A 13,599-nucleotide genomic window follows, 5' to 3' on the forward strand; every position below is an offset into this window, starting at 1 on the left:
CCCTGTCCCGCTGTCTCTGTCCGGCTGTCCCTGCCTCCTCACCCCGCTCAGGAAGGTGCCGCTTCCCATCAGGTCCTGCATCCATCACCACCCGCGCCCTCAGCGCTCGTCCCGCACACCTGGGCACAGAACAGTGCTCAGAATCACAGAATCAACTAGGCTGGAAAAGACCCCTGAGATCATCAAGTCCAACCTATGACCGAACACCACCATGTCAGCTAAACCATGGCACCGAGTGCCTCGTCCAGTCTTTTCTTAAACACCTCCAGGGATGGTGACTCCACCACCTCCCTGTGCAGCCCCTTCCAACGTGTAATCCTTCTTTCTGCGTAGAAATTCCTCCTAACGTCCAAGCTAACACCCCTCAGGTGCAGTTTCGGGCCGGGCGCGGCCGTCGGGAGCCCTGCGCGGTACCTGCGCGGTACCTGCGCGGTGCGCGCAGCCCCGCCCGCCCTCAGCGCAGAGCGGCCGCCGGGCGGGGCCGCCTGGTCCCGCCCATCCCGGTGGGGGGCGGGGATTGGGCGAGCCCGCCTGTCAGTCGGCGACGGGGCGGCGCGCGGGTTGGCCGGCGGCGCTGTCAGTCAGCGGCGGGGCCGCGCCCGCCCCTTGTTGTCACGGCGCCGTGCGGGGCTGGGGCCGCTCGCGCCGCCGTTGTTGCCGCCGCCGCCGCCGCCGCGGGAGCCCGGGCGGGGAGCGGCTGCCCGGCCTCGCCATGGCCACCAGCACCACGGGCTCCACGCTGCTGCAGCCCCTCAGCAACGCCGTGCGTCTGCCCGTCGACCAGGTGAGGATGGGGAGGCGCCCGCCCCGCCGCCGCCGCTCCCGGGGGCTCGCCGGGGAGGGACCGCACCGCGCCCCCGCTCCGCGCCGTCCATCCCCGCGGCCCCTTCATCCGTCCGTCTGTCCGTCTGTCCGTCCGTCCGTGGGGTCGGGGCAGGGCGGGCAGCGCCCGCAGCGGGAGGCGGCCGCGGTTCCCCTCCGCGGGCGGGGGGCGCCGGGGCGCGGCCGCTCTCCGCAGGCAGGTGCGCCCGCCCCGCCCGGTCCAGCATCCCGCCCGCATCCCACCGCATCCCGCCCGCGTCCCGCCCGGCCCTGCCGCGCCCCAACTTGTTGGCATCGCGCGTCGGCCAGATGTGCCTCCGCGGCTGGGAGCGGGGCCGGTATCGGCTCCAGCGATGCGAAGGTTGGGTAATAATTGCCCATGCAAAGCAGCGCGCTGCGCCTGGGTGCGCCTGCCAGGGGGTTTTACACGCGGCGTTAAAAATGTGCGCCGCACACAATGCTACTGGGCGTCCGTATGTACTTTGGAGGCAGAGCGTTTCTGTGGTATCTATTGTCCCAGTGATATAAAAATTCCTGAAGGGTGTTATTCCTGTTGTCTTCACAAAGCATCAGAAGATTACAAGATAAGATTGGGAAACTGAGGTTTGCGGAGTTTAATCACTGAAGTTGGACCAGAATGTTTATGGGGGAAGTGGTCTAGACCTCCTAAATCTACATAATATTTATGTGTTTAGGAATACATAAGAAAAGTAACCTGAAGTAACTCCTCCTATAAATTTTGCAGCACCAAGAAATTCCATGTTAGGAATTTCTTTTTTTTTTTTTTTTTTAAACCCCCCATTAATGTGTGTGTGAGTGAAACACATCAAGGAAAACAGTCTGTGCTTCTGTAGCGAGAGACTTTGATGGTCTGGTTTTATGAAATATACCTAATAAGTGAGAAAAGTAACTGGAAATAAAATACAAAAGAAGAAGCATGTCTAGTTAAAGCATTTAGGAAGTGACTGAGCTACACACTTATTCTTTTTTTTTTTTTTCCTGCCCTACTCCCCTAGCTGTTTATTTGAATGGAACCCTAGTTAAGGATGCACATGAAAAAGTACCTTCTAGAAAACTGATGAAAGCGGGCAAGTTGAAATTGAGCTTGCAGTGATGGAACGGATACTGTGCACCCCTGGCAACGATACCTGTGTCTGGGATCGATGGCACCACGTGGCTGGGTGCCTCATACCTGCAAGCTGTAAGCTGCTCTTGCCAGGTGCCATGTGTTTATTTCCATAAAGTATGCAGCTTCTACAGGGTGCTGCAAGCTAAGTAAGAGTTGACCATCTTTTTATGGCATGATGCTGGTGGTGTATAATTATCTACTCGTAATAGCAGCCATAAATTTAATTGTTTTATGACATAGTGTGGCTTCTACCAAAATTGTTTTAAATATTGTGGCTATGGCATTTTGATGACAATGAAGTTACTTTTTATCAAAGCCTGGAAAACTTCCCTGTATTGAATGTTTCGCAACAGATGCTCCTGTAAAGCCAAGGTTTTATGAAGTACACTTTGAGCTCTGTTGAAGCTTTTGGGAGTAATCACAATGGAAGATGACTAAACGTGTAGTTTAGAAGATGGTTATAACCAGTTAGAAGTCAGACATACATTGTTTTTGGACATCAGTGGACTATACATAATACAGGTCCAGCTGCATATGAAGAGCACAGATTGTGACTGGAGTATGAATTGAAGAGTTATAAAATTATGCTGCACTGAGGAGAATACATCTATAATGGATAAAGAAAAAAGGAAAGTTAGTTTATTGTAACCTCTCAGCTCAAGAGTCTGTCTTGATAGTAAGTTTGTAGTACAGAAAGAATGTGAAATGTGCTCAGTGTAATCAAATCAAAGATAGTGAAGGAGAGAATGAGGGCACAGAAGAAAGTGCTGATACTCTTTAGTGTGTTTGCCTGAAGACTGTGTGTGACATTTGGTGATACTATACACGTAGTCAGTATGGAAATGTAGCAGTGCTTTGAAAAAATAACAGAAGAATAAAAGTTTTCTGATTAGTAGGTTATTTCTACTATTGATCCAAATCTGTACTATGACTACAGTCATACCAGTACAGCAGCTGCTTGAAAGGGGCACTCCAGTATAGTACCAGCTCTTGGAACTGCTGGAAATGAATGGGTTTTGTTTCTCCACTTCTGTATTTCAGTTTAGACCACAAGCAGATACTAATCTTTTTATCAAAAATGTTACTTAAATTGTGATTTAAGTCATTGCGCTATCTAATTATCCTGCTAAGGCATGTAACTCCTGGAAGACAAATCCAGGTAGCATGTGTCGACATTATTCTACTCTCTGGATGTTCAAACAAATGAAGAGAAGAACCTTGCCTATTTGGCAGTTAATGGAAGGAGAAATGTAAGTTAAAGGTGAAGCTACTGTCTCTAAGATTAATCAGTCAGATCCACATCTCTGTGTGGATCAAGTGTGAGAAATCGGTTGCTTTTTGACTTAGTGCTTGGCAGAACTAGAGGTAGAGATCTGTTTGAGAATGGTGTTGGTTATGTGCACGTTGGAGATCAGTGCAAAAGATGAAGGATGAGCTCCACTAGAGCCATTTGACACAACAGTTTCCTCTATGTGCTCATCTGTGTTGCAAAAGAGAAGCTTTGTTGCTTTAACAGTTTGCTGTTCCTAGACCTTCCTTCTTGGTATTGGAGTACTAGGTAGCTAAGGGAATGGAAAGCTTGTTTTGCCCTTGTGTCTATCCCCCTACAAGGTATTATGCAGTAATTTGTTGCTGTATTAACCCTTCCATTGGCTCTTGTTTTGTCTTGCACCAAGTTAACTGAAATGGCTATCTGGAAAAGTGAATGTGGTTTTTTAATAGTCTTTTTGTGCCAATTCTTCTGTTATTTTTAGTCATTTGATGCAAGGGAAGATGCTTGGTGTGAGCAAGAACCTACAGCAACCTTACATACCTTTTATTTTGCAGTGGGAAAAAAAAATCACTGCTTGGGAATGAAAAGCATCATAAAAACTGTATCTTTTCATGTCTTGGAGAACCTAAGTTGCCTACTCAGCAAAGAAAGCATTCTGTCGACAACTATCACCTTGGGTCCCTAAAGTTAATGAATGAGTGAATAAATATTAATGTACAGCAATATTCCTTCTGTCTTCTTGGGAGAGAGAGGGAATAAAAGTAGTTAGGTCCTTTCCACCCCTGACAGCTTCCCAAGAAGGATTGGAAGGTTCATTGTAAAAACTTGGCTGGTAGAGTATCACATGTTGTGTAATGGATCAAGGTTGCAACTTAAATTATTTCACTGTGGTTATGTCTCTCACCTAGCCTTATGTTTTTCCTATCTGTTCTCATGTCATATCTGTGTTTCTCCTGCTTTTTTCTTTCTCTAAGGTGAAACTTGACAAATAGAGTGTTGGACCTTGGTCCATTTCTAATTCTGTCACTATCTTGCTGAATTTCTGTTGCCAAATTAATTTTCCTGATAACTTGTCAGCTTACTTGTCATTAAATTGGAAAGATTTAAATTTACTGTGACAATGATTCTAGGAGAGAGAAGCTTTCCTCTTGGCTTTTAGGTCTCTCTAGGGTAAGGTGAATTCAGAGAATAATCTTTGCTTTCACTGCTTCCACCAGAGGGAGCAAACTTTTTTACCGAAAATGGGCAGAAATTGCAGAGGTTATTGCTGCCCTTCATTTGCTGTAGAAACAGATAACTTGTAGTAGAGGAATAGCTGAGCAGGGGAGATATGAGACTGACTATGACAATATGTAAGCATCAACTTTTTACATGGGTTGTCTGAGATTGAACTTGAGATCCTGAAATGTGGTCTGAACTAAGATAATTTCAGTGCTTCTCTTCTAGATAAGAAAAGAAAGAAGGTGGCTCCAACTGCTAACAGTATAGTTGTATGAAGATATGTGGACCCACTAAAATGTCATGCTTATGATTATGCACTTCACTTAAAATCCAATATGTAAAGACAAACAGTGTTTTTTCAATAAAATTGAAAGAAAAAAATTTGTATTAGTTCCACATTTGTCTTGGGTTTTGGTTTGTTTTGTTGTTTTTTTTTTTTTTTTTCCCAGTCTAATTTTAGCTTTTATTTGGTTAAATTTGCTCATTTGTGTAGAATAAATACAATTTTCTACGTGAGTGCCATCAATCTTCAAAGAATCTAAACTGACCTTTTTTTAATAAGAATAGGCATAAAAATCCAGGTCCTCCTAAATGTGAACTGTATAAACCATACGAACTTCCTTAATTTAGTGATCTGAGGCCATTTTGCTACACCTTTGCATAATTTTCTGCATATGCTTCCTTGTGCAGAGGGTTACCCAAGTTGCTTTCAACATGCCCTTAGCACACTCTGCTCTGCATAATAGCACTGACTTATGTTGAGCCCTTGTGTTTCACCTTGATGCCCTCAAGGAGAGTGGGCAGGAATTTTTTTCCTTGTATATATCTATGCAATATTTATTTCTTACATGCAAGATGTATCTGCAATTTTTTTCTCCTTTATTTTGATGCTTTGGAGGTGAGCACAGCTGTAGTTTGGGGATAAGGCCAGATTTGGAGCTGGTTTAGGGAATCATTGCTGAGAAGCAGTATGTGCCTGATTTGCCTGCAGGGCACATCTAGATATGTCTCCTAATTAGATCTCTGTTACTTCACAAAATTTTGGGCATTAGTGATGCCTTAGCTGCCCTTGTTTTCTGCCAAGGCAACATAATGTAGCCTCCTCAGGGCTGAAATGTTTTAGCCTGATAAAAACCTTTTTGTCTAAACATGGGGTGGATATCAAAATGTTTGTCCTATATAGCTGTCCAGAATTTAGATGGCCTAACATTTGTCTGAAGCAATATCAAATTACAAAAAAAGAATAAAGTGAAGAGTGTCCCAAGTTTTATTTTCTTCCATCATTGATTCTTAGACCCTTGTGTACAGTTGTGGAATACAGAGCAGCTTGTTACTGATTTTTTTTTGGATGTGACCCAGGAAACTTGAAATAATAGATGTGAGTAAAAGTAGCATTCATGGGTGTGTAAAATCCAAACGCTGAAGGCAAGGGAGTGGTAGGGTGAGTTGTGCCCCTACTTTATGCTGTACTTTCCTTATCTGCTCCTAGCAGCAGTCAGGAGAACAACAGGTGGATAGCAAAGGGTGGACAGCAAGGCATGATCTCCCATGAGGGCAGACTGTAGTGGGTGAAAAGAAGCTGGAAATAAAGTCCTGTTCTTCATTCTGTAAGTACTGGATGTTTTGAATTGTTTGGATTTGCTAGCCAAGTTTTTACTGGTTTCTTAAGTTCCCTTTGAACTATTGGAAGGGAGAGAATATGTCACCAGAAGGGTCATAGTCTCCCGGCAGTGATGCCTTTCCCAGGTCTTAGTATTAGTGTTTAGGTATTGACTTAACTCTCTACCTATTATCGAGTTATCGAGATAACTCTGCAATGAAAAATTGTAGAGAAGGAGGAAATCGTTGGGATAAGAGGAAAAATTGGCAAGATAAAGTGACCATGTTGAAGGAAGAAGTAGAAGCTGTAAAGAATAATGTTGGAAAGGAAAGAAAACAGGCACTGGTTATAGTGTTAGAAAATATGAGTTATTTATTAAGTGATAGAAAGATTAAGTGCGAGAAAGAAATGTCTCTATTTAATACAGGTTCATGAATATAGTTGTGAGGATGTAAACTAAAGAGCTACTTTTTTTTTTTTTTTTTTTTTTTTTTTTTTTTTTTTTAGGGAGGCAGCAGTGAATTTTCATTCTGATGTACTCTCATACTTCCATACCACGTGTGTTTTCTCCAGGTTTTTGCAAAGCAGCAGAAAACCTCCCATGTAATTACAGCCCAAAGTTTCTGCAGTAAACATTTAAACTAAACACTCTTTTTACCTGAACAACTTTTAATGACCTACCTTTTTTTTTTTTTCTATCAAATTGTTTTTCCCATCCTTAGGCAATTCATTGAGGTGGTGTAAGTGTGAACATTTACTCACGTGTGATCATGACAATACAAGCCGTTTCTGAATTTAAAATGGAGTTCAGAAGTTGCTGTGAAAATACTGCAGTTCTGGGATGTTGAAAAGAAATACTGAAGAGCTCAAAGAACAGGCTAATAAAGAAAAAACAGTAAGGCATAAAGGAAGATGATGAGTAACTTACTGAGTACATGGTTACCACTGTGTTGCTTTCTGTTTCTTCTGAAGGGTTACTGCTGTAAATCTGTTGTACCACAGCTCTGTAGATCTTTTCTCGCTGTGGCCTTTTTCTTGGGTACTGTGGTGACTTAAAGCAAGAGTTTTGGAAACTGATAAAGCTGAAAAAGATGAGTCATCTTTATCACTTAGTAGCCCTGACATTTGTTGACTTTTAACTCCTGTTTACATGTTCCTGTGTTAACCTAATGAAACACTGTGATACATCCTTTGCAGCCTTGATTACAGCATATTTTCTTCACATTTATTATTTTGACTAACATGCACTTTTCCTGAGTAACAGTTGCCCAAGTTGGGTGTTATGTTTTTTTTTTGTCTTCCAAGCTTTTGAACAATGGAGACTAGACTGTAGAGTTTTATTTTTCTCCTGAAAGATGAGGAAAACTACATGTATCTGGATGAAAATCTGTTTGCTTGATGCATGCATCTTTACAGTATTTAGTTTACAAAGAATATCGATAAAACTCTTCCATGTGGGTATTTAATTTTCCTTCTTTCCTTTGGGAAGTACTTGAAATTCAACATTAGTTGAATCAACATTACTAGCCTCTTAGCACTCATTCAAGTGAGCAGATCTGTTTGAGAATTTCAATGTGTCTGCAAATTTAGATAAGTACTAGTTATCCTTGCTTGTTTTAAGTGATGTTTTTGGCAGCTAAGTCATCTTTTGCAAAGGAAAACTTCCACAGCTCTGCTTTTTATTCTAGAATAATATATCCAAAGGTGAAGAAGCTGTTTTGGTTTGGCTGTAATGGTGCGATTTCCTGTAATTGGGATTTTGGTGTTTCCTTTTATTTCCAGTTAAAGTGACCTCAGCTGAAGAAGGTGGTGCTCTTATTCTGAAACATGGTTTGTGAGCACACTGGCTGTATAACTACAGTGGTATATTCTATACTGTAATGCCACCTGTATAGATTATTCTTAATCTTTCTGACCTGCCTTTTGGCTGAGTAGTGCTCTCGATTCTACTGCTTCTTGTAAATCTTACACACATAGACATATATAAACCCCATAATTTGGTAGATTAAGCATGTCTTTGAAAAAGTGATCTGCAGGTCCAAACTATAATGAATGGTGTTTTATTCTTCATGATGGAAAGCCCAGAGAGAATTTGAGGTCACCATGAATCTGCAGGAATTTTAGAAGCCCAGTGATGACTAGAAGACTTGTAGATGGTCTAGCCTTAGAATATGTTGACAAATGATTATCTGTAATGGAATTGAATGTAAGAAGTAAGAATTATGCTTCTATATAAAAATGTTTTATCTAAATGTTACTAAAATATTATTAAAATTGAATTAATTTGAAAAGTTGTAACAGCTCAAAGTAGTGCTCATTACCTGTACGGATTGCTGAATACTGCAAATGTTTACAGGGCTGCTGTTGTGGTGCTTGGAGCTGCTTGGCTGATTTCATGCAGATGATTCCTGAACTGGGAAGAGCTGGAGGATAATAGACATGGAGGAGAAGAGTCTGAGTTGAACAGTAGTGCATTCAAGTGGAGCCCTCTTCTTCCCCCTACAACCTGCCACAGGGAGAGCACTGAGAAGCTGACCATTTTAAAGATAGGGGATATTTGTTTTACTTGCTAATTAAAAGGACTACTGCCATTACTGGATTTCTGCAGGCTATAGGGACAAGGGAGTGTTACTTGCCATGTCTGTTGCTTGTTTTCAGATGGATTTCAGTTTCTCACTATCAGTGGAATATAATTGTACTGAGGTAGTTCTTAATGGAGAAAGTGTCAGTTTCTGATTGCATTCAGTGAAGGTACCTCCATAGATGTTATTTTGCTTTATTTTAAAATGGCTGGGAAAGTGAGTAGCTTGTAAAGTTTTTACAAAATTTCAAATATTGTAGTGGCTCTGTGAGCGTTAAAATAAGAGTATCATTTGAATATCCTGTATACTGCTGATATAAGCGACAGAGTAGAGACTTTGAGTTCATCTCACTATGTGCATGTGCACCATGAGTATGTGATTAAAAAGGCCTCATTGTAATAGCACAGTAGCTGAGTTGGTCTTTGGAACTGTGTTTTGCCAACATAATGCCAGGCTTGGTGTCTTGAGGTTGTAAACCCTTTTTCCCTGGTAGTCTGAGATCTGCAATCCTTAACTGGCCAAACCAGTTTTTGTTTAAGAGAAGCGAGTGTTTTGAAGAGAGAAGAAAACAAAACACACAAGCAAAAAACCCCAAGCATTCCTAGTTCAATTTCACATTTGAACCAAATTTGCTTCCCAGATTTTAACTATTCCTGTGAATAAATAGCTTTTATGTGTGACAACTCAGTAACACCAAAACCATAAGAGCCTGTCAGAGAGAACACCCTTCAGCTGACATCTTCCTATCCTTAATGAATTAGTTTTGGTTGTTTTCACTATAAAATGTGTACATTGATGTTTCATTGTACATCTCTGGTCAAACAGTTTTTCCTAGAGTAATTCTGAGTAATGATTTAGTAAGCCCTCTTTGAAAAAGCTTATTGGATTTGATGCTCATTTATTGCACAAACCAGATTACTATTGCCTACATCACGTTCTTCATGGTGTGCTTCACTCTCTGCAGCATACTTAAGAATTGCAAACTAGAAATTGGGAGTTACTACTGAAAGTAGAAATCCTATTATTAACCTGTGTCAAGACTGCATTTGATGTTTTGGACTGAAACCAGCCTGAAAAGAAAACATTTAGAATCTGATGAGTAAGTCCTTTCCACTGCCAGTAAATTAATGTGAAGATGAAGTATATTTATACAATATTAAAAAGCATTTATCAGTAACGTTAATGTTGACTAACACAAATGTTAAAGTATGCACTTCAAGGAAGTGGCTGCTATTAGAAGGCTGTGTTTGGAAGTTTAATCTGAAAAACAGTGTCCCTTTTCTGGATACTGTATAAACACTTAGTATTACCGTCTTTGCTACAAAGAATATACAGCCTTAACACAAATGTCTCCCATCCTGATACAACTCCAAAGTAACCATTGCTGCTTCCCCTCTATTTCTTCATGTTTCACCCATGAAGTTGAGACTTCAGGGCAGGAGTGTTAATTAGTTACATTTTCATCATGTAAGACACTCACTATTAATTGAAACGTTCTATGAATTACTCTTAAGTACCCATGCCGGTGTGTCTAAACTCCTGTTCCTGACATTTCTTCCCTGCAGAAAATTAGCAAACAGTTTGATTTTTATCCTTGTCATGGAATTGCTTTTTTCAGCTTTAGTGTGGAAAACGCTATCTCCCTTTCCCCCTCCCCCCCATTAATATCAGTGCAGCAATTTATGGGAAGTAGTTTGAAAATTGACACTGGCTTCAAATAATAGTTATTCTCAGTCTGAGTGGTTTGGCATTAGACAATTATTGGATAACTGTACAAGTTGTTCCTTTTATACTGGATGAAGGTTAGAAATTGGACAGAAGAATATCCATCAATAGTGCTATCTTATTGCTGTGGAGAAGCATCATCATCATCATGGCTGGGCTTCACAAATGAAGATTTGGGAAAGGCTCTACCCACATTTGTTACAAGCACGTTGGTGGCTAAAAAGGCCAATATGAGATAGACACGTCCGGTTGCAAAAGGCACAGCAGAAAGACTCCTTAGGTGGTATATTCTGCAAGACACGATTCTTTCTGTGTTGTCTTTTCTCCTCAAGAATGATCCTGCGTGTGTTCTCAAGAGCATTAGCAGCGTTATAGATGGTGTGTCTCCAGGCCTCCCAAATGGAGGCCGGAGTAGACCAGTTATGTTGATCAATATGGCCAAGGCTGAGATGTTGTTTCAGGGAGTCCTTGTATCTCCTCTTTGGGGCTCCTCTCTTGCAGCAGCCAGTGGCAAGTTCACCATAAAGCAAGATCTTAGGGAGGCAGTGGTCCTTCATCCTTGAGACGTGTCCTGCCCAGCGCAACTGTGTTCTCAGCAACATGGCCTCAATACTTGTGACTGCTGCTTGTTCTAGAACAGATGTATTGGTCACATAATCTGACCAGTGGATGTTTAGAATTGTACGAAGGCAGCGTTGATGGAAGCATTCTAGGAGACACAGGTGGTGGCGGTAGATGCCCCATGATTCAGATCCATATAAGAGAGTAGACAGCACTATGGCTCTGTAAACACTGATCTTTGTACTTTTCTTTAAGTGTTTATTTCGCCAAACTCTTTTATGAAGCTTTCTGAAGGCACTCTATGCCTTTGCTAACCTGTTATCTAACTCTCCGTCAATCTTACCATCCGAGGAGATGAGGCTACCTAGGTAATTAAACTGCTGGACTGATTTGAGTGGAGAAGCATCAGCTCTCTCATATTATAACCAGCTTTCTGTGAACACTTGTAGATGTTTTTCATTCCTGTTTTTGTTCCTGTTTTCATTCATATTTTGGTGGAAAAGGTAAAGGGCTTTGACTTGGAGCAAGAACAAGAAAATAATGACATCTGAGGAACAAGGCAAAACTGATGCTTCATTAGTTATGATAAGGTTTGGCAATTTTTACAAGTATATGTCAACAAGTAGGATGTTTGGGGGGGGGTGTGTTTAAAATGGTACTGCTAAAGTAGTCCTGTAGATTTAGAAAAAATACCAAAGCCTCAGCTTTATAATCAGTGCTTCTTAAAGTGTATGTACAGTATGTCTTGATCTCTGAACTCTTGAAAGAGCTCTTTTCACAGTGTTTTTGTAGTTCATGTTCTATTTTTTTCTTAAAATGCCTTTTTTTTTTTTTTAATAACTGTAGTTCTTGAAAAGTAGAGCTAAAGGTAGAAGAGGAACGCTGCTCAGTGCACCTTGCTCACTAGCCCTGTCACGTAAAGCAGGAAACATTCGTGATAACTTTATTTCTGTGGTAGAATGGAGGGCCAAAAGTTGCTCTAGACAGGGAGACAAGTAATGCTGACATCTTGCAACTCAGAAAAGCGGAATTCCATGGAGGAAATGTACTGTGGTGTGGCAAAGTAAGGGGAGGTCAGTTGGGGGGGAACTTCGAAATCTCTATCTGCAGAATTGTCATCTCCACAGGTTCTTGACTCTTGCATATGAAGCGTCTTGCATCTTAAACCTGTTATTTTAGGCTCTGCACAGGCTTCAGTGCTTCTGCTTATATGATCAGGTAGGCTTCAGTGCTTCTGCTTATATTTGAGTAATCTTTTTTCAAAGCGGAATTCATCAGCAGTAAGAACTAAACTGCCTTCTTATTTTTTTTCAAGAACAACTTTTAAAAAATCCCCACAAAACAACAGACAAAAATCCACAGAAAAACACAAACAAAACAACCAAACAAAACCTCCATATCAGTTTTAATTCATCCAGAGTGTGTTATTGAGGCCACAGGCATTCATTGCAGTTTAATGTTTGAATACTTATTTTTCTTCTGATAGGAGAAAATGTGTTAAAAATGAGAAAATAGAGAAGCACAAAGACAAGATAACTTCCAAAGAGTTTGTGTGGGTCATTGACAGAAGAAAGAGTAAAATGCAACATTCCTGAATCATCATTGGTACTTCACCCTCTAAACCACTGTTACTCGTGAGGTACTTTATAGTACATATTGTTCTTTGGGTGCCTCTTGGTACCTTGCTACAGTCAGGAAGCAAAACTTTGACATCATGTTGCTGCTTTTCAGTGGATTGGAGGCTGTGTGGGCCTGTATGATTAACTTGTGCCATCCAGTTAGGAATTATCTGTATCAGTAAAATTCCCTCTCTGGCTACTTTTCTGAATGAGGCAAATGCATTCTGTGCTGTGAAGTAGCAGGATTCTGGAGGGCTTGACTGCAGCAGTTAGCTTTTGATATTAAAATATAGCTGATAGGAAGAGGAAGCTTAGTCTAAAATCTGAATTGGTGGGTAAAATTTGCCTATATTAAAATTAGTTTTGCACAAGAAATAAACTTTTCTTCTATATTTCTTTTTATTGTGGACTTAAATTTCTTTATTGGTTTATTGTGTTTTAAAGTTGGAGATTTCTAGCTGTTCAAATCAGATGTTATGTTAAAACTTCCTCTTGATGGTGAAAATCCTTGAGGCAGTAGGTGACTTTTTTTTTTTTTTTTTACTTTATAAGAATTGATCCCTTAAACACTTTTTTCCTAAGCAATAACTTTGTTTTTACAAAAGCATGTCATAACTTGCATTTAATTTTTTTAAATACTAAAGTAAATGTGTTTAAAAGTTTTCTTTTAAACTTTCTATTGACTTTTGCAGAGATCACGCAAATGGAAAATTTCTTGTGTAGATACTTAATGCAGTTAATGATATAATGGATTTGTGTTTTATGTAACTGCTCCAAATGCTGAAACTGGGAATTTTTGTTCATGTTTTACTGTTACGTCTGGCATGAACAGTGCCTGTTGACTGCCCTGGCTGTACAACTGGTTTTGAACAAAAATAGTGGATTCAATTTTGAAATTACTTGGCTACACACAGCAGGTTTTGTAATAGCTTAGTATGTCTAACACGCACTTACATTATTCATTGCTGAATAACTAGTGCCGATAACTTACATTATAATTGCATGTTTTTTATTCTTACGTGCACGTAACTCTCCATTACACTTTGCTCTCTCTATGTGACTTTGAG

At 40.8% G+C, this 13,599-nt stretch overlaps 1 protein-coding gene across 2 annotated transcripts in view; it reads left to right on the forward strand.

The window, feature by feature from the left end:
* Positions 1–596: 596 nt before the first annotated feature.
* MBOAT2 (membrane bound O-acyltransferase domain containing 2) overlaps positions 597–13,599 on the forward strand; it is a 98,263-nt gene continuing 85,260 nt past the window's right edge. For both annotated transcript variants that reach the window (XM_051778317.1, XM_051778318.1), the window contains exon 1: positions 597–784. In XM_051778317.1, the coding sequence (XP_051634277.1) occupies positions 713–784 (72 nt within the window). In that variant the 5' untranslated portion in view covers positions 597–712. The remainder of the gene's footprint in view (positions 785–13,599) is intronic.

This window comes from Manacus candei, unplaced genomic scaffold (genome assembly GCF_025592945.1).
Source record: "Manacus candei isolate 608988 ecotype Guabito, Panama unplaced genomic scaffold, ASM2559294v1 h1tg000011l, whole genome shotgun sequence".
NCBI lineage: Eukaryota > Metazoa > Chordata > Aves > Passeriformes > Pipridae > Manacus > Manacus candei.